Source organism: Natrix helvetica (genome assembly GCF_964273705.1).
Source record: "Natrix helvetica genome assembly, chromosome: 4".
Taxonomy (NCBI): Eukaryota; Metazoa; Chordata; class Lepidosauria; order Squamata; family Natricidae; genus Natrix; species Natrix helvetica.
In genome coordinates this window covers 95,323-121,777 of record NC_138550.1, presented here as the reverse complement: position 1 = coordinate 121,777, position 26,455 = coordinate 95,323, and the positions used below count along the sequence as shown (strand labels likewise).

The window sequence follows — 26,455 nt, the reverse complement described above, 5'->3', positions numbered from 1 at the left end:
CTTTGCTCGCACTGGCTCTGGCACTGCCTGCTGGGGCAGCAGAGAAAGTGCCCGCTTCCTTTTCTGTGAGACAACCCTTCCACTACCTGAGGACCGCTATGGTCACATCTCTCTTGCCTTTTCCGCTGGCCGGCCGGCCAGCCAGCCAACTGCTAAACAAAACTGGACCCTATAACTCTTCCTTGTAGCATTGGGTTTCCGGGCCCCTCACCATCTTGGAAGCCCCACTCTGAATCCTTTTGTATTTGTCGGTGTCCTTTTTGAACTATGGGGGCCCAGAACCAGATGCAAGATGCCAGGAGGAGTCTAAATTTGACCTGGAAATTGGACAAATCTCAATGAATCACACATGAAAAAGCATTTAGAATCCAATTCAGCTGGATAAACCTGTGCCACAAGGTGAATTTGTACAGCCTAAGGGCCGATTGGCTAGCCATTCTCAATTTCTCATGGTCAACACCAGACACACCATGGTTGTTCTCTAGAGGAGATTCCCACCACCACAAGGCTATTTTGCCACAGGGGACCCAAAGTAAAGGGAGAAAGTGCGACCCATGGCAACTACAGGGACAGTGAGAAGCCAGCTAGATTTACTTGGTTATTCTGATCCTGCTCTAAAAGGCTCCAAGGCTGAGATGACAGCTGCCTCTTTCGAAAAGGCTGCCCAGGAGGGATTACTAGAGATGGCTGTTTTTATCTTAGAGACCTTTCTTTCTCTTCTTTTTTAACTGTTCAAGTTGGTTGGCTACTGAATTTCTATTACTCATCTATCATCTATCTAATTTTCTACAATCTATCATTTTCTCTCCCTCATTTTATCATCTCTATCAACATCTGGCCCAAGGACATGTGTCACCAAGCAGTACAACAGTCATCCTTCTGCAGGCCCTGGAAAAGTTGCAGCCTTTCTGCCAATGAGATGAGCTCACTGCTTCCACTCTGGCCCAGGGAGCCCAGCCCCAGAGATGTGGTGGCCTCTTCGCCATGCCTGGGGCAAGGAGCGGCCTGCCTCTGATCCAGGCAGGGCCATAGGGGCCCCGAGGCCCTTCTGTCATGTTGGGAGGGGTCAGACGCTTCCTATGCTCACCTCCTTTCTGACTTCGTAGGGGCCCAGGGAAACCCTAGGCTCACCCAGGGCGACAGGCAGAAAGGCTCGACTTGTTCTCCCAGACCTTTCTCTTTCAGGATCTGGTCTTCTACCCCAAGGAGACGCTCAGCGCGGAGCTCTTCCAGGCTCTGGGCGAAGTGGTTGGCCAGGAGGGTTTGTCTGTGGCTGCCATCCAGAATGCCAGCCAAGCGGCCGCAGCTCTGTATCAATGGATCTGTTCTGTCTACTGGTATCAGTGGGCTCTGCAGGAGTGGCAGCCGGCCATGCTGGAGCTGCAGTCCTGCGAGGACCAGATCAACATGGAGAAAGTCGGCCTGGGCGACCGACGTCTACACTCGGAGTATCTGCGAGACACCACCCAGGCTCGCCTCAGGGAGCTGAGGCAGAAGCAGGAGCACCAGGAGAAGCTGCTTCAGCAGCTCACGCAGTCCTTGCAGGCCAAAGAGGAGGCCAGCACAGTGGAGAGCTCCGTGGCTGAGCACCTGGCCAGCTGGACGGCCATAGCCAAGGTAACGGCTGAGGCCAGAGGCTCCACCTTCTCCTGAAAAGGGCTGCCTTCTAGCCTCTCCTCTTACCTCCCAGGACCTGGAGTGCCAGCAGAGAACAGTGCACGGCAATGCCCTTCTCTGCTCAGCTATCATCACGTACCTGGGTCCCTTTGCCCCACCACGGCGGAAAGAGTTGCTGGAGAAGTGGCAGGCCATATGCGAAGGATCCCAGGTTCTCCTGGGCCCCTGTGATGTCAGCTGGCTCCTGCAGAAGGAATTGTCCTGCCCGGGCCAGGCGCCCTTTGGCCCGCCCCTGCTCCCGGTGCAGAAGCCGTTGAAGGTGGCCTCTTTGCTCAGTTCGACTCAGCAGCAGCGCCTCTGGGATCGGCTCCACAAGCCAAAGGACGCCGAGAGCCGCCTCGTCGCCATTATCATTCATTCCAGCGTCCACCTGCGGGCCCACCGGTGGCCTCTCTTGGTGGACCCAGACAAGCAGGCCCAGACCTGGCTGCTGATGACTTCCTCTTTAGAGGCAGGTGAGCGAATGAGGGGAGCCCCCCCCCCCCGGCACTGCCTTCCCAGGCTCGGCACTCATCGGCCTCTCCCTTGCAGAGGAGTCCCAGGCCCAGGCCCTGTCTGATCTGGTGCCGGACATGGTGGAGCAAGGGGGCGGCGATGAGATCCCAGAGGACAATCTGGAAATCCTGTCCCTGACCAGCACTGACCTCGAGGAGAGCCTCAAGGCAGCGATCAAGTTTGGTGAGCGAGACCCGGGACAAGATTCGTGGCGCCTGGGGCAAGTTCGGCAGAGGCGGACAGGGCAGCCCTGAGCGCCTTCTCCTCCTCCTCCTCCTTCTTGCAGGCAACCCTGTGCTGCTGACGGACTTTGAGAAGAAAGTTCCCTGGTGTTCGGCCCTCCAGCAGTTGATGGAGAAGGAATCCTTTAGGGGTTGCCCAGAGGGCAAAATTTTCTTCCCTGCCTCCGAGGAAGATGGAGCAGAAGCCGAGCACCTGCCCATCCCACCTTCTTTCTCCCTGTACCTGTGTACCGAGCTGCCTCTTCAATCCTTGGTTGCAGGTAAGAAAGAAACCGACCAAGATTACCCAAATTGCTGTCACAGAATTTGGGTAGGTTTAGGGTGTGGATGAGAAGGTGGACAGTTGCGTAAGGGATTTATTTCCCTGTTTGTTTTTATTATGGAATAATTTTTAATCTTTTTAATAGCTTGTTTTTATTATACATGACCCAGAGTCACATTTGTGAGTTCAGCCACTGTATAAAAGAGGAGAATGACAGAAATAACCAGATGGGTGGTGGGCCTCATGAGGTTCAGCCCACCATGAGGAGGACTGTGCATGAGGGAAAAGGGGCTCCCCCCACTCCTGAAGGGTGTGGAAATATACTGCTGGAAAGGTATAATTTATTTAGAAAAACCAGACCCCTCCCCCTCCCTGAAAGGGATCATTCTTGATAGAACATTCGCATTATGGCAAGAATGATTTGATATTAAGAATGATCGATCCATAATGATCACCTGCCCAGGATGGAATTTTGTGACCGCTCATCTCAAAAGCATCTGGGTAATGTATACATATATACTATACTGGTGATTTGTGATTTTATATACAATTGGAAGTGATGACTATGGAAATGATGCACAAAAACTCTGCAACCAAACGACAGGCTGTGTGTGAGTGAAGAAGGTTCTATGTGTTATGTGTTGTCTGTCCAAAAAAGAAAAATATTCTTTTTTTAAAAAAAAAGAGAGAGAGAGAAGGAAAAGGAACAAGAAATGATATTCGACGATTTTTGGGTTTGCGGAAATACCACCCCAAGAAAATATAAATTAAGAGCTGGAAGAGATACCTGCAACAATAGAAAAAGAAAGGAAGAGAGGAAATGAGAGGAAAAGGAGGGAAGGAAGAAAGAGGTGAGGAGAGGAAGGTGGAAGGGAGAAGGAGAGAGGGTAGGAAGGGGTAGAGAGAAGTAGGGGAGAGGTAAGGGAAGAAGGAAGGGAAAGGAGAGGAGGAAAGAAAAAAGTAGAGAAGGGAGGGAGAGAGAGGAAGAGAGGAGAGGAAGAGGGAAGGAAGATAGAGAGGAGGAGAGGAAGATGGAAGAGAGAAGGAGAGAAGGAGAGAAGGTAGAAAGGGGAAGAGGAGGAGAGGAGGAGGGGAGAGGTAAGGAAAGAAGAAAGGGAAAGGAGAAGCATCTGGGTGAACATTAAAGGAAAAAGGAACAAGGGTGACCCGGTTGAGGCATTTTTGCAAATACAAGCATCCAAGAAGCCCACCCCCTTGGGGAGGAGGGGGGGCGAGAGGGGATTTCAGCTCTGAACATCAGCTGTGAATCAAACTGCAGCGAGTGGGAGATCCAGTGGGTCAGCAGACTGCGTGCTTTTCCATAAGGTGAATCGGGAAGCCCGCGACCGGCCTCTTCCTATTCCTGAGAGGGTGGAGGGAGTGAATGGGGCGGGGGAGGGGAGCTGATGAAAAGTGGCTCCTGGGATTCCCTGTATTCCAGTAGGGAGGACTGATGGGAGTCACATTTCAACTTTTCAAGAGAATTTATTTCATAAACGGGAGGAAAGTTGGAAATCATCTTCCATGAATGGAAATTCTGAAGGAGAATTGGCAAATTCTGAAAAATGAGGTGAAGACCCCAAGACCAACAGTACCAAAGAGGGAGGAGCGTGGGGAGCTGGTGGGCTACCCCTCCTGTCTTCCTCTTCCCTTTTGCAGAGGCTGACCATTCGCTCCTGAAGAGGCTGAACCTCATCGACCTCAGCCTCAGCCGGGGGGCCCTGGAGGACCGGCTGCTGGGCGAAGTGCTGCACGTGGAGCGCCCGGAGATCCGGAAGAACCAGCAGATCTTGTATCTCGGGATCTTGCAGCTGGAAGGCAAGCTGGAGGCCACGGAGGTGATTCCCTGGGTGGAAACCTATCTTTGAGACTTGTATGGCTAGACTTCTTCAAACACAGTGCTGGCTGGCTGGCTCACCATGACCATAAAACCACCAGGCCACCAAACAAAAACTAAAAACCCAGCACCTCGGTCAACCTCTCCCCAGCCAGGACACGCCAGCCAGAGGCTCCCAGCCACCTCCCGCCTGGCAACTGGTTTTAGAACAGACTTTGTTGGCCGCTCTGGAAGCTGAGCAGGGAACAAGGGGGCAGGCGGCAGGGGGAAGGGACGCTTCCTAATCCCGCCTTATGGCAAAGAAGGGGCCAGCCCTTTCCCCTCTGGGGTCCAGCCTGGTCAGTCCTTTGGGCCAACCCCACAATGTCCTCCTCCCTTGTGCCCACCTTCCCTCCAGGAGGAGCTGATGGACCTGATTTCACAGCCGCAGCGGTCGCTCCTGGAGGAAGAGAACTTCATGCCGATTGTGCATCTCCTCCAGACCCAGATCCAAGCGCTGCACGCCACGCACAGGCACATGGTCTCCCAGTACCAGGACCAGGCTGTGCTGTGTGGCAGGTATCGGCCGGTGGCCTGCCTGGCAGTGGGGCTGCACGAGGCGTTGCAGCAAGTGGGCCGCCTGCACCCACTCTACCGCTTCCCCACCGAATTCTGCGTCAGCCGCGTGCGGCAAGCCCTGATCGCAGCCAAGCGCCAGGAGGCCAGCAAGCAGGAGTCCCTGGAGGCTCGGCTGCTGGAGCTCAGCAGGGTGGTGCTCTGGCAGCTGCTCACCCAGGCCCTGCCCTGCCTGCAGGAGGCACACCGCCCACTCTACTTCTTCCTGGGAGCCGTGGCCATGCTGAGAGTGGCGGGGGACGTCAGCCCTCTGGAATGGCTGGCCTTCACCCAGGGCCTGCAAGACCCCGCTGCCAAGGCCCTCCTCCTGCCCCTGGAGCCCAGCTTGCTCTGCCCCGACTGGGTGAGTGCAGAGGCTTGGGAGGAATGCGCCTTGCTGGAGAACCTTCCTGGCTTCCATGGACTGCTGGCCTCTCTGGCCGAGAAGGCGGTGCAGTGGCAGGAGTACTTCTCTCTGCCCTCCACAGTGGTGGGGCCGGCTCTGTGCCCCAGCCATGTGCACCTCAGCCCTTTCCAGCGTGCCATCCTTTGGCGCATTCTGTGCCCCGAAGCCTTGTGCCAATTGGTCTCTGATCTTACCACCTGCTTGTTGGGCTGGTCTTTCACTGAAAAAATGGCAGCCATCAATCCCTACTCCTACAGCCGCGCCAACAAGCCCATCATCTTGGTCAGGGCCCCGGCCAGATCGCAGGTTTCCTTTACGCATCCTTTGCTCTGGATCCAGCAGATGGCAGCCCAGCGGGGACGGAGGGTGAGTGGGGCCTGGCAGGAAAGAGAGGGAAGAGGCGGGTAGACCCGATGGGATCTCCACACCCCTCACTGGCTGCTTTGCCCTGCAGGGGAGAGTGGTGGTCATCTCCTTTGGTACCCCAGATGCCTCCCGGCGTGTCCAGCGAACGCTACCCTTTTGCACCAAGAAGGGGAAGTGGCTGGTCCTGGACAACTGCCAGCTGCTGAACAGCTGGGACCCTGAGGTTCTGCTGCAGTTGGACCTGGTACTGACTACCACAGCAGGTCAGAGGCGAGAAGGGCTGGGGAAGTTCATTTACGGTGAGCTCAGGAGTACACTTCCTTACTCTCTCTTTTCTGGTGCAGGACTGAGCAAAGTGGGGACCCTGGAAGTCAACCCCAAGTTCCGGCTCTGGCTCATCACAACGCTCGACGCCCACAACTCTGTGCCAGGTACAGCTGTTCTCCTGAAGGGGCCAGGGCAAGAGGGGCTCCCCCAGAGACGAAAGGGGAAAGGATGTGGACTGCAAAGGGCTGAGTGCCCCAGCTGATTCCCTGCCCCATCAGCCCTTCTGTTCCTCCACATGCCCAGGGCCCGTGCACCGCAGTGCCACCACCTTCTTCTGCGAGATGCCTCTGGAGCTGAAAGGCATCCTGACCCACACTCACCAGTGGCTGCAGGGACAGGTCCAGAACCTGGACACAGAGAAGCGACTCTCGCTGCTCGTCCTCCACGGGGTCCTGCTGTACAGGCAGAACTACGCTCCGTGGACACAGGCCGCCTCCTACCTCTGGTGAGTCAGTCAGGGGGCTGCCCATAGGGCTTTTGGAGGGGAACAGGGAGGGAGATCTGGATCTCACCTGCCACATGGCGGGAAGGTCACTGCTATGGTGGTGCTTAGAACGGATCCAGGAGCCGCTCAAGTCTCTGCGTCCCTGGGACGTCTTAGCGTCTGGTTCCTCTTCCCTGTCTGTCTGTCTGGCCAAGGAGCAGGGCATCAAGAGCTCAGAAGGGAGGTGGGCAGTGTCCTCCCCCCCCCCCCAATCTTTCAAGGCTAGCCAAAAGGGCCTTGCCGCTGTGTGTGTGTGTGTGTGTGTGTGTGTGTGTGTGTGTGTGTGTGCTGCATCGTAGAAAGGCTTCTCCTCTTGCAGACCCCCTCAGAAGTTTCGTCCAGGAGGACACTTCTAAAAAAACCCTTTAATTCGTATCCTGGTAACACAATCGCCATCTCTGATTTTAAAGCTAGAAGGGAGTTGAAGGGAAGCCAGCCTCCTGCTCTGTGCAGGACCATCTCCTCCTCGGGAACTCCCCGATGTCCATCCAAACCTGAATCCTCTCCCCTCATTTCCAAGCTCTGGATTCAGGTCCTGCCTTTGGAGGCCACGGAGAACACTCCTTCTGTGTGTTAAAGACGTTTGAAGAACATTTTCAGGCGGCCCATGCGCAGCCCTTGGCCTTCCTTTTCTTCAGGCTGAGCATATCCCTCCGCTCTGAGGGCCCGGCCGCCATCCCCCACTCTGGCAATGCCCTTGCTTGGCTGGGCTGCCCAGAACTAACCCGAGGAACCCCCTCTGCAGAAGGGAACCCAGGCCAAGCGGGGGTCTGGGCATCTAGTGGCAACCAACTGTACTTGACTCGGGGGTCACCATCCTGTGCATTTCTGAAGGCTAAGGAAGCTGCTGGTTAAGGCCCCCTGCCCATCTCTGGGAGCCACATGGAGGGAGGGAGGGGTCTGAGAAAAGCAGGGTTCCTGACCGGCTCCGTCTTTTCCATCACCCCACAGGAAAAGCTGCCCTGGAGACCTCAGCTGGGTCTCCCTTTAAGCCTTTCTCTCTTAGGCGCTCCCCTCAAATCCCCACAGAACTGCAGGCTTCTGCAAAACGAAGGAAGGTTGAAATAGGGTCCACAAGGGACAGTCATGGTTTCAATTAGCCACCGCTTCAGTTAATGATGGGTCCCAGTTGTGGCTGCTGACATCCTTCAAAACCCCTTTCAACCAAACCTGACTAAATCCCTTCGCCCTCTTTGCTCCTGCATGGGGATCTTTCACAGGGCCCATAGCCCACCTGGAGCCGCCCAGGGGGAGGGGAGCTTTTCTGACTCCCCAGGAGTAGCAGCTTCTGCGCCCCAGCTGCACAGCATTAACTGACACCTCCAAAGGGCCCATCTAGGCTGAGGAGGGCAAGCACTTTGGGGTGCAAAGTCAGGGTTGGCCCCGGGTGAAAGAGCAGCTGGGCCTGTCTCTAGATTGGCCACTGCGCAAAACCCCTGGGCCCCACGGGGTCTTCCCATGTGCAAGCTAGGCCCTCCCTTCCCTTTTCCACAGACAAAGCCTTCCCAAGAGCCCCCAGACACTTCCTAAGAGGAGTAAGGCCTGACAGGGATCTCCTACTCCCCAAAGCCTCCCCCTCCCCAGGTTCCTTCGGTGCTGCTGGCTCCTCTTCCTCCTTGGCCGCCTAGCACTGCCGGGGTCCCTGCTGTTCTGTCCCACCAGGAGTCACGGGGAGGTCTTGGCAGGCCTCAGGGCCCTTGAGAAGCTGAGCTGGATGGCAGACAGCTCTGAGGAAGCGCAGCTGCAGCTGGCAGGTAGGAAGGAGCCCCCTCTGGGGACCACCAGCTCACCCCACCTAAAGAGGGGGCTGCATCTTCCGTCCCTCTCTTTACCCACAGGGACCATCCTTTACGGAGGCCATGTTCTGGATGAGGGGGATGCGCAGGCAGTGGAGAGCTTGTGCCAGCAGTGCTTGGCTCCCTCTTCCCACCTGTTGCCCGGCTCTGGCCTTCAGAGGCTCCTGGCTGCGGTCATCGGCCACACAGGCCCAGGTAAGAGGTGGCCGTGCAGAGCCTCTCCCGCAGAAACCGGGCTGGCTCGGCCCTGATCTGCTCCTTCTTCCCCCAAGGGCTCTTCGAAGATGAGGCCTCGGCAGCCACCCAGGGCCGGATGGAGCAGCTGCCCAGTCCCATGGACCCTACCTGGGTAGGCTTTTGCAGCAGCCTGCAGACTCAAATGCTGGCCAGGCGCAGCCAAGCCCTGCTTTCAGCCCTGAAGGCGTCCCAGGACCTTTGGCCTTGCTGGACCTGCCGGCCCCCGACAACACTGGAGCAGGTGGTCAAGCGAGGCCTGGAGGTGGTGCAGGAACTGCAGAAGCAGCTGGAGCAATGTGGCTGGGAGGTGGGAGCCCGAGGGCGACCACCCCTCGGGCATCTGCGCCCCAAGGCCCGCCCCCTACAGCGCTTCCTGCTGGAGGAGGCAGGCGCCTTCCGGGCTGTGTTGGAGCAGGTGGGCAGGGACCTGGCCTGCATCCAGCAGCGCCTGCAGGGACTGCCCTGTTCCTCCCCACGCTGCACCGCTGTCCTCCAGGCCCTGCAGCGGCAGCAGCTGCCCTGCCACTGGCTCCCCTACACTCCCACTGGCCCTGAGCCCTTGCAGGACTGGCTGGGGACGCTCCAGCGGCGGGGCGAGCTTCTGTGCCGCTACCTGCACTCCATTGGGGGGGAGCCGGTGGTCTGCTACCAGCTGGCAGCCTTCCAGCAGCCACAGCGCCTCTTCCTGGCACTGCTCCAAGAGACAGCCTGGGCCGAGAAGCAAGAGCTGGAGAGCTTCCGCCTGGACCAGCAGGTGAGGGCGGCTCTGTTGCCAGGGTGGGGAGGGGCAGGCTCAAGCCCTCGGCTGTGAATTCCTTTCCTTGGTTTTGCAGGTGTTGCCCAGCCTGCTGCCCCCCAGCATTGCCCCTGAGAAGGGCATCTACCTGGGTGGCCTGGAGGTCTACCACGCTGGCTGGAATGCCCACGGCGGCCACCTCCAGGAGAGCCAATCGGCACAAGCCTGCCAGCTGCCTTCGGTTTGGGTGCAAGCCAGCCAAGAGCCCTGGGTGGCTGCCTCTGTCCCCGACAAGTATCAATGCCCTGTGTACCTGGGAACCCCCCAGGCAGCCCTGGACCTCCGCAGTCAGCGGGTCGTTATGCACCTGGCTCTCCCTTCCAAGATGCCTCCTGAGCTGTGCACCCAGCAGCGGGTTCACGCCATCAGCATTCTGCGGTGAGAAGCCACCACAAGGGAGAAATCTTGGGGTCAAGCTGTCCCAACCCTCCCTCCTTGTAGGTGGAGAGATTGCCACCATAACTACAGAAATAAAACAATATATTATGAGTGTGTACAAAACAGTCCCCCAGTGCTCTCTCCCCCTTTGCCAGCCATTGAGGTCCCGCTGCATCAGTTATAAATAAGGTGACCTCGGACATGCCCCCCCCGCCCCCCACTGGGGCCACCTGGCCCGCAGGCTCCCCAAACAGTCCAGTCCCTTATTTCAGGTCCACGTCAAAGTCCAGCACCAGCAGCTTGGTTTCTTCAGTGCCATTGCGGCTGCCCACAGCACACACAAGCTTGGTGTTGGAGGCACGGATGCGCCAGACGACTCCTCCACTGCCCCCACTTTCCAGGGCAACCAGGTTGCGCACAAATTCCCCCGTCTTGAGATCCCACAGCTTGACTGTGCCATCATCTGAGCTGGTCACGACAAACTTGGAACTAAACTGCAGGCAGGTGACTGCACTCTGGTGCTTACTGGGTCCTGCAAAGGGGAGGAGGGGAAGGTGGGACTGTACATTTGTCATTCTTCCAAGTGAAGCCACCACTCCCCATGGCCTCACTTCCCCCACACCCAGCCGCCAGAGCTCCTTCCAGGCATGGCGTGCAGCCCTCGCTTTGCAAGAGCAGCCACTGATGCCACTGGCACTTCCCCCAAAGCAGCCTGCAGAGAGGCCACTGCCATGCTCAGCTCTCGGGCCCGCCTTCCCTCGTGCTGGACCCTACATGTGAGAGCAGACTTCCTCCATCTGGGGAGATTACCCCGGGACACTTCTGGAGACCTTTGCTCTGCCAGTCTCGGCCCCCTGCCTCACTCACCTTGGAGGGTCTGCAAGCACTGTCCCGTTTTGATATCCCAAATTTTCACGGTGGAGTCGGCATTGCCAGAGACGAGGATATTGTCTTGCAACTCCATGCCACTGGTGAGGGATTGGTGCCCCATTAGGGTGTGCAAGCAGTTGCCACTCTCGGCATCCCATACGCGGATTGAGGTGTCCAGGGAGCCACTCACAATGTGGGTGCCATCAAACTGCCCAATGGTAGGAGACAAAATGGCAAATGAGCAGCTCTGGAGGGCTGGGCTGGACACCCCCCACCCCTCCCCAAGCCCCTTCCAGCTCCCAGATTCCTGAAGCGAAGGAGAGAGAGAGCCTCACCTGCAGGGAGTAGACCCGGTTGGTATGGCCTTGCAGAGTGTGGGTGCAGCTCTCTGTCTCCGGATCCCAGACTTTTACTGTGTAGTCATAGGCCCCGCTCACCACCTTATGCCCGTCATACTGGACGCAGCGCACAGCAGCCACATGTCCCATCAGCACATGCAGGCACTGCCCGGTCTCTATATTCCAAAGACGGAGAGTGGCGTCGCGAGATCCACTCACCACCCTGCCAAGGGAAGGGGAGTAGCCTCAGCCTCGGGTTTGGCACCACAGGAAACCCAAGCCGGCTTTCCGGACACCCTCCTCCTGCCCCAGGCTCCCCTACCTTGTGTCGTGGAGGTGCATGCAACGCACAGTCGAGGTGTGACCGTAGAGCGTGTGCACACACTCACCCGTGTCCGCATTCCACACTTTCAAGGTCCGGTCTGTAGAGCCACTGATGATGATATTGTCCCTCATCTGGGAGGACCAAACGCCACCGGTGTGTCCTACCAGAGTTTGCACACACTGTGGGAGAAGCAGAGGTTCAGAAGGGCCAGGCAGGGCAAGGAAGGCCTCCCCGGTCAGAGAAGCTGAACTGGGGCTCACCTCGCCAGTGATGGCAGACCAAACCTTGAGCGTGTTGTCATCAGAGCCACTGACAATGCGGTTGCCACAGAACTGGAGGCAGGTGATGACGTGGTCATCGTGGCCTTTGAGGACCTGTTCCGGGCACAGAACCAAGAAGCAAGCTGCAGCCCCAACCGTGGAGAGGCTTCGTCCAGGAGAGCTTGCCTTAAGCTCTGCCACTAGGAGCAAGCCCCAGACCAATGGCTGTGTGCACAGAGCCTGCAGCAGGGTTTCCCATCTTTACACATGGACGAATGAGATCTCTGGAGGTGAGCAACCAGGACTCCTCTCTTCGTCTGCCCCCTTCTGGATCCTCCTCATTGGCAGCTCCTCCCCCTGAGTACGCTAGGGGCATCAAGACCAGTTCAAGGGACCACGTTCCCGCCCCCTACCCCCAGCCTTTACATTCCCCAGGGTAGATTCGGTGCCAGCAAGATGAAAAAGAAGGCTATCGGCTGAAAGCGATCTTCGAGGGGGGGGGGGAGAGGTTCTTTGTACCTTGGGGGGCCGGGCATCTCCATTACGCCAGTTCATATCAATGCGATGCTGCCGTAAAAAGGCCAGCTTCCAAGGGCTATACATGAAGCCCGGGCTCAGTAGCCGACGCTTACGCAGGCTCAGTGGCTCATCGATACCTGCACAGGGACCAGGGTGGCATCGTCAGGGCAAGGATGGCCAGGGGGAGTCCTCCCTGCAACAGCAGAGTAAAGCAAAGGCGGAACCCGGACCCCACCTCCATTGCGGCACTTCTCACGCCAGAGCAGGTTGTCTTCGGCCAGAATGCGCCAGTAGCGACACGTCTGCGCAGCTCGGAGCAGGTCCCGAGGCTCCAGGAAGGAGAGGACATAGAGAGCCAGCTGGAAGGGAAGGGAGAGCTGTGACTTGGGGACTGTTCAATCCAAGTCCAGTCGGTGCACTCAGCCCACCAGGCAGCTTCTTCCCTCCTTTGGACAGGATCATTGCCCAGCTAGATGCCATTCCAATAACCATAACTGCTCAGGGGCAGTGCTGTGTAGCACCCCGTTTCTCCTCTGGCGACCTTTCCGGATGGCTCTGCAAAGCTGGACAGACTCCTCCATGCCCTCTGAAGGTCTGCTCCGTAGCCAAGGATCTGGCCAGGAACAGAGTCCAGCCTCCAACCTGGACATGCCCCCCCTGCAGCTGTCTCAGCCCACTGGCCTCTAATGCCTTCTGCTTTTGCCACCTTCAGGCTCCACCTCACAAGCCCTCTTGGCTACCATCACCAGAAGGCAGAAGTCCATGGTCTCTGGCCCGCCCTGATTTCCTTGTGCCCGTTGTGTGAGTAGCACAACCGAAGCTCTACTTTCATCTCCCCTCAGACTTTATTCTTTTTTTATTATTATTAAAGGTTTTAACAAATTTTACAAATATTACCCCTTCCCCTTCTCACCCTCCGACCCTCCCTCCCCCCAACCTCCCTGAGCAAAATACAGGGTATAAACATTTAACAATCATACGCTAACATAAGCTAACTGACTTTGACATCTTGCCTCCTCTTGTGCTTTAATTCCCCTTTTGTTAAGCTAACTTTAGGTAAATTGTAACATTCTTTGTGCCTTCACTCATAAGCTAATTGAAATTTCCTAGTCCGATATTTATTTTGAATATAGTCAATCCATCTTCTCCATTCCAACTTATATTTCTCATCTGAATGGTCCTTCAAATATGTTGTAATCCATCTCTGCTGGATTTACTACTTTTAGCGTCCATTCTTGAATAGTAGGCAATTCTTCCCTCTTCCAGTAGACTTTATTCTTTTCTAGTTATGTTCCTGCTCTCCTCTTTCAGTAGGACTGCCTAAAACTCTCTGGTGATGTCATTCACATTCCCCCTTCCGTAAAAAGACTTGCTTTGTGCCAAACAACCCACTCTCAACTACATCACGCCTGCCTGGCACCATGCGAGGCCTCCTTCCACACAGGCCACCCACCTCCTTTGGCAAAAGTGAGATGAAGTCACGCTGGAACTGGGGCTCGATCACCTGCATCATGTGCTTAATCTGAGGGGGCTCACAGCGGTCAATGAGCTCGTCCAGGGCCAGCAGCTTCTCTGGGCCGCTCCAGCGCTGGCAGGGAGTCAAAGAAGGGTACATGGAGGAGTAGAAAAAGGACAAAGCTTGTTCTTGTGTCCATTTCTACAAACAGTAGCAGCAGCTAAAAATGTTTTATGCTCATGGCACCTACTGCATGTTCCACAAACACCCCATAGAAAGAAAATACACACACACACACAGCCAGGGCCACAACCCACAAAGCCAATCCTCCCAAAACCCAAAACCTCTGATGGGCCTCATTGTTAGAAGTCAGCCACCTGCTGACCTGGAAAGTGCGTAACCAGTCCTGCAGCTCAAGGGGTGGAGCCACAGGGGGGACGTGCCGGCATCGCGCCTGGCTGGCCTTGGCATTCCGGAGATCCCCAAAAGTGGCCGCAGGCCGGGCGATGCAGGGACCCAGCATCCTGAGGAGAGAGCCAGGTCAGTCGCTTTGTCCCAACTCCTGCCTCTCATCACACACACCCTCCCCTCCCAGGGCCCTTACCTGCCCGGCTCGGAACTTTTGCAGAGCTTCTTCCCCGGAGACTGAGCTCTGCCCTCGGGGGCCCCGCCCTCCGATTTGCGCTTCATCTGCAGCAGGGAGAGACCAGGACTTCAGCGGCCCCAGCCACCTGGGGTAAACGGAGGAGCCCGACCGGTCCCTCCCGAAGCAAGCAGGCTCCGCGCCCCCGCCCAGCCGCCATCAAAGCAAGCTCCTGCCGACGCTGCAAAGTCGCAAAACCCCGAAGCCCCTCCGGCTCCTGGCATCCCCGGCCCCGCCTTCCCTACCTTGGGCCGGGAGTGCTGGAGGAGCCCCCCGCCCTCCGTCCGCTCCACATAGTCGATCCAGCGCTCGTCCACCGTGTAGTAGAAGTAGCCGTCGCCGCCCGCCTCGTCGCCGCTGTCGCTCTCCTCCTCCGACTCGCCGTTGCCTCGCGGGGACCGGGGCCGGCCACCGCGCTCAGGACTGCACTCCGGCCCTCCGGGGCTGCGGACGGCGGCGACGACTTCCCCGCGCGGTCCTTGCGCTCCGCCATCCTGCGAAGGGGAGGCGAGGTTGCGCACCCCCGCGGACTCCCTGCCGGCGCGCGGAGAACCCTGGTCGGCGTCGGGGCGCCGTGGCGGAGGGCCGTCGGGAGTCTCCGGGCGGTGCGAACAGGTCAGGCGCTGGCGGTTCAGCTCCAAGGTCCGGGCGGTGATGCCCTTGACGCGCAGAAGGTCCTCCAGGCGGCCGAAGCCCTGCAGCTCCTGCGCGGGCCGGGAGGTGGTCAGGCGGGCGTCCGCAGGACCCCCGCCCCGGAACAGTCGCCGCCGCCCCCGAGCCGCCGCTCACCTCCCTCTTGCGCACGATCCCCCGCGCTCGCCGGCGCCCGATCCCGACCAGCGCCCGCTCCAGTTCCGCCGCGCCGGCCCGGTTGACATCTATCCTGCTGGAGCCGGACCCCGACATCGCCTCCGCCGCGCTCGGGCCGCCGCCGCGCGCCTGCGTAGAGCCCCCGCCCCGCCTACATTTCCCAGAGAGCCACACAGGAGCCACCACTCGCCAGCAAGACGGGCCTTTATTGGTCGGGAGGGAGCCCCGACGTCATCGGCGCTTGTACAGGCAGGGCCGCAGCGCCAGTCCGCGCAGCTCCTCTGCCGTTTTCGCCGCCTCCGCCCGGTCAGCCTTGCGCAGCTCGAAGGTGTAGAAGTGGCTGCCCGAGACATCCTACGGAAGGAGGGAGAAGCCGATAGGAGCGGTCCGCAGCAGGGAGAACCCCGCCCCGCCCGCTTGCCCTCCCTCCCACCTACCTTGGAGGTCAGCCGGAAGCCCAGCCGGGCCAGCGCCCCCAGGAAGGCCCGCAGGTCCACGAAGCGACTAGCCACCTCGGCCACCAGCAACGTCCCCCTGCGTCGCAGAGAAAGAGCGCGAATGTTCGCCTGGCTGGCCTTGGGAGTCCGCCCAGCGGCCGCCCCGCACTTACCCTGCTCGCAGGACGCGGTGAGCCTCTTGTAGGATTTCGCGCAGGTTGGTGCCCATCAGCGCCAGACAGAAGACGGCCACGTCCACGGAGGCGTCCTCCAGCGGCACCTGTGGGCAACGAGAAGACCTGTGCGGCCGGGCGGGCAGGCGGGCGGGGGTGGGAGTAGCCTGCCCGGCTGGCCTACCTGTGCCATGTCGCAGACAGTCACCCGCGGATCCAGGGCCGCCAGGTCGAAGCAGTGCACTCGGTTGGGCAGGCTACGAGCCAGGGTGCAATCCCCACAGCCAAAGTCGGCTACGACCAGGGAGGCCGGTCTGCCGGGTGGAGAAAGCAAGTTAGCACAGGTGCAACAGTCTCCCCACCCCCCACATAGAGCCTGGTACCCCGTTTTGAATCTGGGGAGGAGTGAGGCAAAAAAGCCCACCACCCCATCTCTCTCTCAGAAGAAAGCCCGCCACATGGAGGAGGGAATGGCAGTAACAATCTTTTGTTTTATATTAAGAGTTCCTCCAATCACCCCCCCCCCCAAAAAAAATCCTGTATCCAAATAAACCTGTTTTCTCCACAGGCTCCTTTACATTCTCTTCTCTGTTCCTTCCCTGCCAAAGGAAGCCCTTCGAGCAGGCACACCAAGGGACAGCTTTGGTAACATTTGCCTTTAACAGCAGGACAGAGCAGTCACACAGAAAATATTCTGTCCTCAATAAACCAGAAAGGAAGCTTGTTGAGCCCCAAAGGCTCAAGCCACAGCAGGACCCAGAGCTCTTAGATCACAACAGCCACAGGCAGGCCTCTCCAGCAGTCCAGGAAGCCCCCCCCCCCCATCTACCCCACTGGACTGAGCTCACTTTGACCTATGGTGAAGATAGTGCACAAAGCGCTCCACGGGTCGCTCGGGCCAGCAGGCCGCCTGCAGGGCAAAACCTCGGTGGTAGACCGCTAAAGCCTCGGGATCCTCCTGGAAAAGCTGGGCTGCCTGTTGGCTAGAGCGTGTGTACAGCATCTGGTTGATGTAGCGGAAGCGAGCGGCATCCAGGCGGCTCTCCAGGCGCCGCCTCAGGGATGGTGTTTGTCTGCCAGGCGCCTTGGTATCCCGGGCCAGGCCCCCATGGTTATCAGGAGGGTGGCCTGCCACAGAAGGTGCCAGAGGCCGGCCATTGGAGGCCTTGAACTTGTTGTTTTGCCGCCGCTTGTTCTTCTGCCGGTTTCTCCACTGTCTCCTAGTCAGCTGCTGTCTCAGCTCCTGGGCTGCTCCATCTCCTGGGCTGGATGTCTGACTGCCCTCCTTTGCTGCCCCTTCACCTAGACAGAAGCCCTTATATCAGGCCCACGGGGACCGAGAGGCTGGTCCACGAGAGCCACCCCTGCCAGACCATGCAGCCGAGATCTCGGCCGACTGATTCGTTTTGAGCGGCGGGGAGCGGACCCTCCTTGCATGGGGGGTGGGGGAGCTGCGAGCGCTGGGGCAGAAGAGCACAGCGCCCTCCCGTCCTCTCAGCCCGCTCGCTAGTTATCGCCGGATCCCCGGCCGCGCACCCTGGCTCCTCTGAGCGGATCACGGCGGCCAGTCCCCGATGAGGCTCCCCCTGTGGCCGCGGGTCTCCGGGCGGCAAACTGGTTCTCGCAGCTTTCCCTCGGAGCGCAGGCAGCGCGCTTGGCGGAGGCGATCCGCTCCCCTCGGAGTCTCGCTTGAGGCGGAGCCTCCGGTACCTGGCACTATCTGGGCGTCGCGCTTCCCGCCGGGCACTGGGGCACAACGGCGGCTCGCCCGGTGGCCGCCAGCGCTCTCGGCCGCCTCGTCTCCGCGCCGCCCGCCGCCCGGAACTCTCTTGCCCAGCTCCGAGCCCACAAGGCCGCGCGGTACTTCAGGCCATGGCCGCCGGTGCAGGGCGGCCCGGAGGCGCTGCCGGCAGAGGAGCGACGCCCGAGCCGCCAAGGAGCCCGCCGACAGAGTCGCCCTCCTCCACGCCGGCATCGCCTCCGCGGCCGCCGGAACCCGCGCGCCGGAACTAGCACAACGGGCAGCGCCGCGGAGAGGCCCGCGCGCTCCCCCTGGTGGTCGGAGGGCGCCGCCGCGCCGGTTGGCCGCTACCGCCAGCTGGCGGGGCGGGGCGGGGCGAACGGCGCGGAGCGGCCACACCCGGAGCTGGCGGGGAAGGCGGCGGTGGAGGGCGCGGGGCCATGGACGACATCTTCACGCAGTGCCGCGAGGGCAATGCGGTGGCCGTGCGCCTCTGGCTGGACAACACCGAGAACGACCTCAACCAGGGGTGAGAGCCGGGCAGTGGCTGCTCAGTAGGGAGCCGGGGCTGGCGGCGCTTTCCAGGGGCGCCGCTGCTCAGCCGCCGGAGGGCCGGTGGGGGGTACAGTCGGGGGAGGGGGAGTCGGGGTCTGGGGAGACCCTCCGGACCCTCCAGGGGTTCCTGACCGCGGGTGGGCGCTGCCTGCGAGACCCCCGCCCCAGCGGAAGCCGTGGCCGGCCGGAGCGCCTCCCCGCCCCGCTCCCATCTCCATTTAAGGGCCGCCCGCTGGCACTGCCCGCCCAGGCCGCGGAGGAGGGAAGGAGGGCGGGAGGAGAGGCTGGGCGCTGCCTACGCCGCTTCCCTGCCTGGCTTCCTCCCTCCCCGCAGGGACGACCATGGCTTCAGCCCCCTGCACTGGGCTTGCCGCGAAGGGCGCTCCAGTGTGGTGGACATGCTGGTCATGCGCGGCGCCCGCATCAACGTCATGAACCGGGGAGACGACACCCCCTTGCACCTGGCCGCCAGCCACGGACACCGCGACATCGTCCAGAAGGTGGGGTGCCGGGCGGGGCGGGGCGGGGCGGGGCGGGGCGGAGGGACGGGGTGGGGTACGGCGGCGGCTGTGATGCCCTGACTCTCTCTTCTCTCTCGGTGCAGCTGATCCAGTTCAAGGCAGACATCAATGCGGCCAACGAGCATGGCAACACCCCTCTGCATTATGCCTGTTTCTGGGCCCAAGAGCAGGTGGCAGAGGTGTGTGGGGGCTTCCTGGGGTGGGGGGGGGGCTGTAGTCATCTGAGCCTGGCTGTAGTCCCGGGTCGCTTGGGCCGTCTCCCTGCCTCACTTTCCCTCCCTGTTGCTGCCAGGACCTGGTGGCCAGTGGGGCGCTAGTCAGCATCTGCAACAAATATGGAGAGACGCCCCTGGACAAGGCAAAGGAGCCCCTGCGGGATACACTGAGAGGTGCGCTCCTCTTCTAGCTGACCTCCGACTTCTTCCTTCTGCTGCTGCTGCTGCTCTTGGGCGGGAGGGGCAGATTTGGCCGAAGGACCTGCCCTGCTATTAACCCGGCAGGCAGATGGGCGCCAAGAGGGGTTCTTTTCCCTGTGGCCCCTTGTGTGAAGCAAGTCACCAGGCTGGTGCCTCGAAATTCAGGCAACCCAAGCTTAGTGTGGAGCTTGGAGTTGGAGCCAGGAGCATATGACAGGGATGGCAGGTCTCCCTTGGCACGTTTGGAGAGGCCAGGGCTGAGGACGATGCCGTCTCAGGCCCCACAGGCATTGAGGGAGGTGGGTGACCTGGCGGAGAGCTGCCTGCCCTCCCAAACACGGGGAGGTCAGCTGCTCTGGTAGATAGGCAGCAGATCCCCTCTGAGGAGGAACAGCTGTCACCCCCACAGAGCGGAGCGTAGGCAAGCCAATGTCATCGGGGTCATGGTTGTCCCGAAGAGGCAGCTGGGCTTACTTGTCTTTCTTGGAAGACATTTCGCTTCTCATCCAAGAAGCTTCTTCAGTTCTTTAGAACTTCAGACATGAAGAAACTTCTCATCCAAGAAGAAGCGAAACATCTTTAAAGAAAAAACAGAAAGTCCAGTTGCCTCTTAAAAAAACATCTTTGGGACAACTGTGACCAGGAGGACTGAGAATCTTCTTAGACAAGTAATTTGTGCTAAGTATAAATAATTTATTAAGGAGACAGATCTAAATCTCCTGGTAGATCACCACTGACCAAGCAATGTATTGTAGCTGCCAAAATAGCCAATGCAATCCTGGGACAATGTCAAGAGAAGTACTAGTACCGCTTTATACTGTAGTAGCAAGGAATGCCGTGCCCAGTTCTGAAATTCTGAGGCCTAGAAAACATGCACAGAAGAGCAACAACAATGAGGAGTCTGGAGGTACTCTGAACCTAGTAGGGGGGAGGGGCGGCAAAGAAAATAAAACAAACGATTAAGAGAACTGGGTATGCCTAGCCTATTGAAAAGAAGGATTAGGGAGGACAGGATGAGTCTTCCAGGGTTTGAGGGGACTGACTTGTTCTCCGAAGCACCTGAAGGCAGGACAAGAAGTGACACCTAAAGAGGCTTGTTAAAGAGACACATTTTCTGACACAGAACAATTACTCAGTGGAGCAGCTTCCCTCCAGGGCTGTGGGGCCTCCATCACTGGAAGTTTGACCAGGATTGTATAAGGTCTCCTGCCTTGAGCAGGGGGTTGAACCCTTCCAGCCCGAGGAGTCTGTCGTCCATGTTCATTCCACCTGGTCCTAAGGCAAAAACTGGGTTCTCAAAAACCCCAGAGCTCTTTCAATCCATCTATCTGTTTGCTCCCCACCCCCTGCCAGTTTCCTTGGGTAAATTTGGGGAGGGATGGTGGAAGGAATGACTGGAAGAGGCAATGGGGATCAAGCCTCCTTCCCTTGGGTGCTGCTCTCCGTCTTCCCTGACCGGTCCCTCTGCTCTTCCAGAGCGTGCAGAGAAGTCGGGCCAAAGCCTGACCCGCCTCCCCTACAAAGACACGTTTTGGAAAGGCACCACGCGGACTCGACCACGTAAGAGATGGCTTTCTAGAGAGAGGCAAGGGGGCTTCTGGGCCAGAGCATGGATGGGTGGGGGTCCTGACCCCCTCGGGCCTTTTTTTGTTCCTAGGTAATGGGACCCTTAACAAGCTGGCGGGGATTGACTTCCGGCAGCTGAGTCTGGGCCACAAACTCAACGAGAACCAGTCAGGAGAGGTGCTGCTCCCTGCTACCCGAACCCTAACCCTCTCCCAGCACAGATGGGGAGGGGGCTCCCCTATTCCTGGCTCTGCCACATGGCCTGACCCCTCTGCTTCCCTGCAGCTCTGGAAGGGGCGCTGGCAGGGGAACGACATCGTCATCAAGGTCCTCAAGATCCGTGACTGGACAACCCGGAAGAGCCGGGACTTCAACGAGGAATACCCCAAGCTCAGGTGAACAGGGCAGGGGTGGTGGTGGCAGGAATTGGGGGGGGGGGGTTTGCCCTGCCCCTTGAGCAGCACCAGTCCTGTCTTTGGCTGTGTTGAAGCTGACATCTCTTTCCCACAGGATTTTCTCTCACCCCAACGTGCTGCCGGTGCTGGGTGCCTGCCAGTCGCCCCCCGCTCCGCACCCCATCATCATCACCCACTGGATGCCCTATGGCTCCCTTTACAACGTGCTGCACGAAGGCACTAGTGAGTCTTGCCACTGGCTGGGGTGGGGGCTCATTACAGCCCAGCAATGGGGTGGGGGATTAGCAGAGGGGCCAAAGTCACTGACCGGCTGCGGGAAACCATTTGCCACTTTGCCCCAGGCTGTTCCCAAAACAGAAACCGCTCCAAGTTGAGACTGAGCCGTGTTTTATGGAAGTTGTGGACTGGCCATGTAAAAGTACACCATGCAACCTCCCCCAAATCAAAATAGCTTGTCCCAGGGCAACCTGAAGAATCTGTTTGACCCACAGTTGCCGCAATGGGTCGGGGGGGGGGAGGGGGAGAGCTGATTTGGGTTTCTTGTGGGAGTGCAATGCGTCATCCCAATTGATGTTCCAACTGACTCTGCTTGGTCATCCTTGCAGGTCTTCGGTGGGCTGCTTCTGAGGGCCTCTAGGCAGCCCCTCCCTGCCCCCTGGAGGTTGGATCTGGGTGTGGGTCCAGGGCCACCAAACCTTTTTCTTTCCTCCTCTGCAGTCTTGGGGCATAACCCCACTGCACCGGCAGCCCCAATTTCTCACAGTGCAAAGTGACCCTGTTGGCTTACTGGGCTGGAATTGCTTAGGGTAAGGGGCAGTTTCTCTACAAAGAGTGAAAAAAAAAAGAGTGAGGGGAAGGAAGGAAGGAAGTTCAGAACAAATCCCTGAAAGGAAAAGTCCAGCAGGCAATTGACCCGAACAGCCAGGGCACCTCTGCCAAGGCCTAAATCGACAGTGCCTTTTGCCCACAGGGCCCATTTTCTTTCTTTCACCCATTCTAATTTTGGGCTTGACTTTGTGCTCTTCAGCCAAGCTGCTTTCTCTGGGCTAGAGGAACTGGCAGCAACCCAGGCAGGCCACGCCACCGAACCAGTTGCCGCAGCATGTTTTGGCATTTTTAAATGTTCTGCGCATGTGCAGACCTGTTTACAGGCAACCAAACCGCCAGCCACCCATCCTGGAGGTGCCTTCTGTGGGGGTGGCTGCCAGCCTAAATGCCTGTTGCAGGGGCTGAGCAACAGGAAGGAAGCAGGGGCTCCACTCCACGTTGCGGGTGAGCTTAACTTGCTGTCCAAGGAGGGGCCCCAAATCTTCTCCGGTGATGAGGTGAATGGCCGGATGGGAACCTGGCATGAGAGGAGTTCCTGGCCTTTCACTTCCCGGCAGCTGAAGTGGGCATCCAGGCGGTTAGGCTGCTCCAGGTCTCTGGCTGGGAATCCTGCCCTGAGTGGGTCCGTTCTCCTCAAGGCTCAATCAGGAAGGGGAAAGTCTCTTCGCCCAGTCCTCTGCTTGTCTGTGGGGCGCAGGTCCCATGGATCTGCCTGTGGGGTTTTGTCCCACTGCGGAAGAGATGCTCGGGCATGCCTGTTCCTTCTCTCTGCCCAGGGCAGGCCACACACTCACTGAATTAGAGACAGGAAGGCAGATCCTCATAAAACCGTAGAAGCAACCTGGGGAGGTTAAGAGCAGCTTGGCAGCGGGGAAGTTTCCATCTCATAAGCTCCCTTTTGCCCAAGCTGATTGTCCTCGATCCCTGATGTTCCCTGCCCTTCCTGCCTTCTCTCTCCAGATTTTGTGGTGGACCAAATGCAGGCAGTGAAATTTGCCCTGGACGTCTCGCGGGGAATGGCCTTCCTGCACACCTTGGAACCTCTCCTCCCTCGCCACTATCTCAACAGCCGTGGCATCATGGTCAGTTGGGGGCAGGCAGGGAGGTTGGTGCACTGGGCACCCAGAGCACAGCCTCATTCATCTCTTCCCCGGAACAGATAGACGAGGACATGACAGCCAGGATTGGCATGGCTGATGTGAAGTTTTCCTTCCAGTGCCCGGGTAGGATGTATGCCCCAGCTTGGGTGGCACCAGAAGGTGAGTGTGGGTGGGGGGTCAAGTGCTTCTTTGTTTCCCCAGCCGATCACAGCTTCTCCCAGGCAGCTCCTCCAACCCTCTACCTCCTCACAGCTCTACAGAAGAAGGCTGAAGAGATTAATCGCCGTTCGGCAGACATGTGGAGTTTTGCGGTGCTCCTGTGGGAACTGGTGACCAGGGAAGTGCCGTTTGCCGACCTCTCCAACATGGAGATTGGCATGAAGGTGAGCTTTGGCAGGAGGACCAAAGGGTTCTGCCCAGCTGTCTGCTTGGTGCCAGCAAGGTTCTGGTGTCTCTTTGCAGGTTGCTTTGGAGGGGCTGCGACCCACCATCCCCCCCGGCATCTCCCCTCATATTTGCAAGCTGATGAAGATCTGCATGAACGAAGACCCTGCCAAGCGTCCAAAATTTGACATGATTGTCCCTATTCTTGAAAAGATGCAGGAGAAGTGAGGGCCCGTCCGGCAGCCACTGGCTGGCCCTAAGTCCCTTCAGGAAGAGCCAAGGGCCGGAGCGAGGGCTCCCCATGCATGGTACGGATTGGGGGAGGCCCGCCTGCCAAGGGCAGGCTCCTGAAAGGGGCTACTTGGCCTTGCACTCTCCCTGCTGCCTTCACGCCCCGTATCTGCGGCCACCTCTGGTGCCAAGACCACCCTGCACTCCCACTTGGCTGTGCTACAGTTTTTATCTTTTCTACACAGGCCCCTGTGGCTCAAATAAACAGCTGTCACTCAAGCAGGAGGGCCTTTTGTACTGCTTCCATGGTGAGGGAGGGAATCTGGGCTGCCTCTGAACCACAGAGCGGGAAGCGTATTTGCAAGGGTGGCAGCCCCCGACCTGTGTGGCCATGATCCTTTTGCCAGAGAGGTGCTCTTGCGCCTTTCCCCCTGCAGCAGGTAGCTGGGAAGAGGCACCTCCTGGCCTCTGTGCCAGAACAAAAAGGTGAGGGTTTTTTTTTGGGGGGGGGGCTTGACACCGCCAGCAACTGTGCAAGAGAGGTGGGAGGATAACAGCAGGGTTGGGGTGTGTGTGCTTGTGTTTTGTAATGATGCAGGCAGGCACTGGGAGATGCTGGTGCAAGGGGGGGAGGGAAGGGGCTAGTGCTGAACGGAAGAATCAGCCAGGTGCCCCCCCATCCTGTGGACCTCCTCAGCCCACCAGCCAGGAATACAGCAGCAGTAACAAAGCCCCAAGGCCAGGAGCATGCAGGGAAACTGCGGGTCCTGCCAGTAACCAGAGTGAGAGAAGGGGGGCAAGAAAGAGACTTTAATGAGGAATGGGGGTGAGGGAGGGGCCTTCAGGTGAAGTAATGGGGCTTCTTGACGTTGATGCCATATTCGGCCAGTGCAGGGGCCAGGTCTTCCATGGTCAGCGTGTGCTTCTTGTCCTGTGAGGAGGAGGAGAAGAAGCAGTGGCAGCCGAGGGGACAGAGCTCCCTCCCCAGGGGTCCCCCCCTCGACCCCTCCCCACCCACCTTGCTCTTGTTGCGGGAGCTGCAGGAGGCCGTGCCCTTCATCTTGCAATGCTGCAGGGCATCGTTGGCCACGTCCGAGATGAACTTCTGGGCCGCCAGCGAGACCAGACGGATGCTGCGGGGAGGGAGGGAGGGTCGGTTCGGATCGGATGGGCTCGCCCAGGGGGCCCGGGAGCCCCTCCACACTCACATGCGCGGGTCCGACGCCTCGAAGCCGGCGCGGTTCAGGTAGTAGCCAGTCACGGCGTCCGGGATCTGCGGGAGAGGGGGGCAAAGTCAGGCGTGGAGCGGGCCACTCCCCCCGCCGCCGCCCGGCACCCACCGTGGGCGTGTAGTCCTCCAGCTGCAGCAGGAAGTCCACCAGCGGCGCGCCGGACGAAGCCGAGCCGGGTGGAGGGGCGGCGGCGGGCTTGGCGTCCCCGTTGGCGGCGCCCGCGGGCGGCGCGAAAACCCCGTTGGGCAGCGGCGGCGGCGGCCCCTCGACGGGCTGCGCCAGGGAGGCGGCGGCGAGACCTGCGGGGGGGGGAGCGTGAGAGCGGGCGGATGGCGGGGGGGCCTCCTTAAAGCCCCGCCCGCCCCGCCACTCACCGGCCGCTCCCCCGAGCGCCCCCCCCGCCACGCCCGGGCTGCCCTTGGCGCCCGCCTCCCCGGCGGAGGGGGCAAGAAGGGGCGGCGGCGGGAGGGCCGCGGGGCTGGGGTCAGGCTCCGCGACTCCCCCTCCCATGCCGGCTCCCCCGCTGCCGCCGCTGCTACCGCCCGCCCCGCTGGCGCTCATGGATCCGGCGAGCTCCGGTGGCGGCTTCTGCGCAGGCGCGCCGATCCCCCCTCCTCCCGGAAGCAGGGCGGAAGCGGCTCCTCCCCTCCGGAAGCGCCGCTCAAGGGGCGGGGGCGGGTCTGGTTCCTGCGGCCTCCTCCTCCAGGCGTGGGGGCACCTGGAGCGCGGGTCTTAGGCGGGGAAGCCTAAGGCCTGGAAAGGGAGGCCGCTCCGACCGCGGGGCTCCCTCTTTCGGGCCAGGCTGAGTGGCAGAAGTCGCCCCTGGGATCGTCCTGGAGGAACAGTTGCCGCAATGGCTTCCAGAGCCTTTTCCCGGGCCAGCAACCCCCCTGTGGCGATTTTCTCAAGGCCACAGACGGGACTCCCCGCCTTTCTTGCCCCGATGGAGAAGAATGTGGCCCAAGGAAAACCTGCCGACCGAATCTATGAAACCGCCAGGGATTCCCGTAGTGGCTGCCCTGAATCTTCCCCCGGCCCATCTCAAGATCGCACCGTCTCTTCTTCCGGGTCTCCCCGCGGCTGCTTCCCATCCATCCCTTCTGCCGCCGACTGTATCTCTATCTCAGTCCAGCTTTTCGCCAAGTACCCCCTAATAAAATATGGACTGGATGGCACGTTAAGACACGGGTGACTTAAAAAATGCTTTTCCAAATGCTCATCAAATTGAGAAAACATGTCAGAGGAGTCGAGAGTGTCCAAAGGATCAGTCGGAGTCCTTTATTTTTCAGTATTTTTATTAATCGTTTTGGAGAAAATGCTATTCAAATCTGTACAGGAAACAAAATTGGGTGGGATAACTAAAAACCCACCTTCTACTCAAAGAGTCTCTTTACCTTTGGAACCCGAGGCAAGTGTGTGAGCTAGTTGCAAAAAGGGCAAATGCAATTGTGGGGTAAATCGAAAGTTTCTACAACCTGCAGCTTCTCAAGATTTTGAGAAATAACCACTTCAGTTTCTTCTCCTTTAGGTGATCTGCTTAGCTCTGGGTAATGCATTTTAGGATTCAGAGAACTTGGAAGGATAAAGGATGATTGGGGACTGGTGGAAATGAGGGGGGACTTGGTGGTTTCCTTGCGGACATTTCCTGATCAAACTAGGTAACATCATCAGTGACGGAAGGAGGGGGAACTTGCTCTCAAGTTATACACTAGTGGCTCACCCTGTCAGTGTTGGCGG

General features: G+C 59.0%; 5 protein-coding genes across 6 annotated transcripts in view; 2 read left to right on the top strand and 3 right to left on the bottom strand.

Moving 5' to 3' along the window:
• The window catches only part of DNHD1 (dynein heavy chain domain 1), a 70,180-nt gene extending 60,244 nt beyond the window's left edge, over positions 1 to 9,936 (top strand). Inside the window, exons 29-41 of the mRNA XM_081951631.1 lie at positions 1,186 to 1,617; positions 1,691 to 2,132; positions 2,209 to 2,355; positions 2,459 to 2,674; positions 4,336 to 4,514; positions 4,911 to 5,879; positions 5,968 to 6,142; positions 6,224 to 6,310; positions 6,450 to 6,651; positions 8,260 to 8,444; positions 8,529 to 8,681; positions 8,759 to 9,477; positions 9,557 to 9,936. Coding sequence (XP_081807757.1) covers positions 1,186 to 1,617; positions 1,691 to 2,132; positions 2,209 to 2,355; positions 2,459 to 2,674; positions 4,336 to 4,514; positions 4,911 to 5,879; positions 5,968 to 6,142; positions 6,224 to 6,310; positions 6,450 to 6,651; positions 8,260 to 8,444; positions 8,529 to 8,681; positions 8,759 to 9,477; positions 9,557 to 9,901 — 4,251 coding nt within the window. The 3' untranslated portion in view covers positions 9,902 to 9,936. The remainder of the gene's footprint in view (positions 1 to 1,185; positions 1,618 to 1,690; positions 2,133 to 2,208; positions 2,356 to 2,458; positions 2,675 to 4,335; positions 4,515 to 4,910; positions 5,880 to 5,967; positions 6,143 to 6,223; positions 6,311 to 6,449; positions 6,652 to 8,259; positions 8,445 to 8,528; positions 8,682 to 8,758; positions 9,478 to 9,556) is intronic.
• A 92-nt stretch (positions 9,937 to 10,028) lies between these two features.
• On the bottom strand, positions 10,029 to 15,232 carry LOC309391320 (F-box/WD repeat-containing protein 7-like). The gene is made up of 12 exons (XM_081951638.1): positions 15,098 to 15,232; positions 14,554 to 15,012; positions 14,270 to 14,355; positions 14,051 to 14,189; positions 13,663 to 13,797; positions 12,445 to 12,568; positions 12,210 to 12,346; positions 11,691 to 11,804; positions 11,428 to 11,609; positions 11,103 to 11,328; positions 10,765 to 10,975; positions 10,029 to 10,429 (listed from the first exon to the last, which is right to left on the bottom strand). The coding sequence occupies exons 1-12, from the start codon at positions 15,212 to 15,214 to the stop codon at positions 10,161 to 10,163; spliced, it is 2,199 nt and encodes a 732-aa protein (XP_081807764.1). The 5' UTR covers positions 15,215 to 15,232; the 3' UTR covers positions 10,029 to 10,160.
• A 72-nt stretch (positions 15,233 to 15,304) lies between these two features.
• RRP8 (ribosomal RNA processing 8) lies at positions 15,305 to 17,752 on the bottom strand. 2 transcript variants are annotated; one of them, XM_081951644.1, is made up of 6 exons: positions 17,439 to 17,752; positions 16,577 to 17,030; positions 15,913 to 16,042; positions 15,729 to 15,835; positions 15,556 to 15,652; positions 15,305 to 15,472 (listed from the first exon to the last, which is right to left on the bottom strand). In XM_081951644.1, exons 1-6 carry the CDS (start codon positions 17,701 to 17,703, stop codon positions 15,350 to 15,352), a joined length of 1,176 nt encoding a protein of 391 aa, XP_081807770.1. In that variant the 5' UTR covers positions 17,704 to 17,752; the 3' UTR covers positions 15,305 to 15,349. The 2 variants fall into 2 exon arrangements, with proteins under 2 accessions (XP_081807770.1, XP_081807771.1); XM_081951645.1 differs by having other exon boundaries at positions 16,583 to 17,030; positions 17,439 to 17,746.
• An 85-nt stretch (positions 17,753 to 17,837) lies between these two features.
• Positions 17,838 to 23,765, top strand: ILK (integrin linked kinase). Its single transcript, XM_081951643.1, has 12 exons — positions 17,838 to 17,998; positions 18,359 to 18,524; positions 18,629 to 18,724; positions 18,838 to 18,934; positions 20,438 to 20,521; positions 20,619 to 20,704; positions 20,813 to 20,922; positions 21,038 to 21,165; positions 22,732 to 22,853; positions 22,931 to 23,030; positions 23,124 to 23,254; positions 23,334 to 23,765. Exons 1-12 carry the CDS (start codon positions 17,910 to 17,912, stop codon positions 23,481 to 23,483), a joined length of 1,359 nt encoding a protein of 452 aa, XP_081807769.1. The 5' UTR covers positions 17,838 to 17,909; the 3' UTR covers positions 23,484 to 23,765.
• A 511-nt stretch (positions 23,766 to 24,276) lies between these two features.
• TAF10 (TATA-box binding protein associated factor 10) lies at positions 24,277 to 25,375 on the bottom strand. Its single transcript, XM_081951646.1, has 4 exons — positions 24,827 to 25,375; positions 24,695 to 24,759; positions 24,505 to 24,619; positions 24,277 to 24,417 (listed from the first exon to the last, which is right to left on the bottom strand). The coding sequence occupies exons 1-4, from the start codon at positions 25,277 to 25,279 to the stop codon at positions 24,328 to 24,330; spliced, it is 723 nt and encodes a 240-aa protein (XP_081807772.1). The 5' UTR covers positions 25,280 to 25,375; the 3' UTR covers positions 24,277 to 24,327.
• Between the last annotated feature and the right edge of the window lie 1,080 nt (positions 25,376 to 26,455).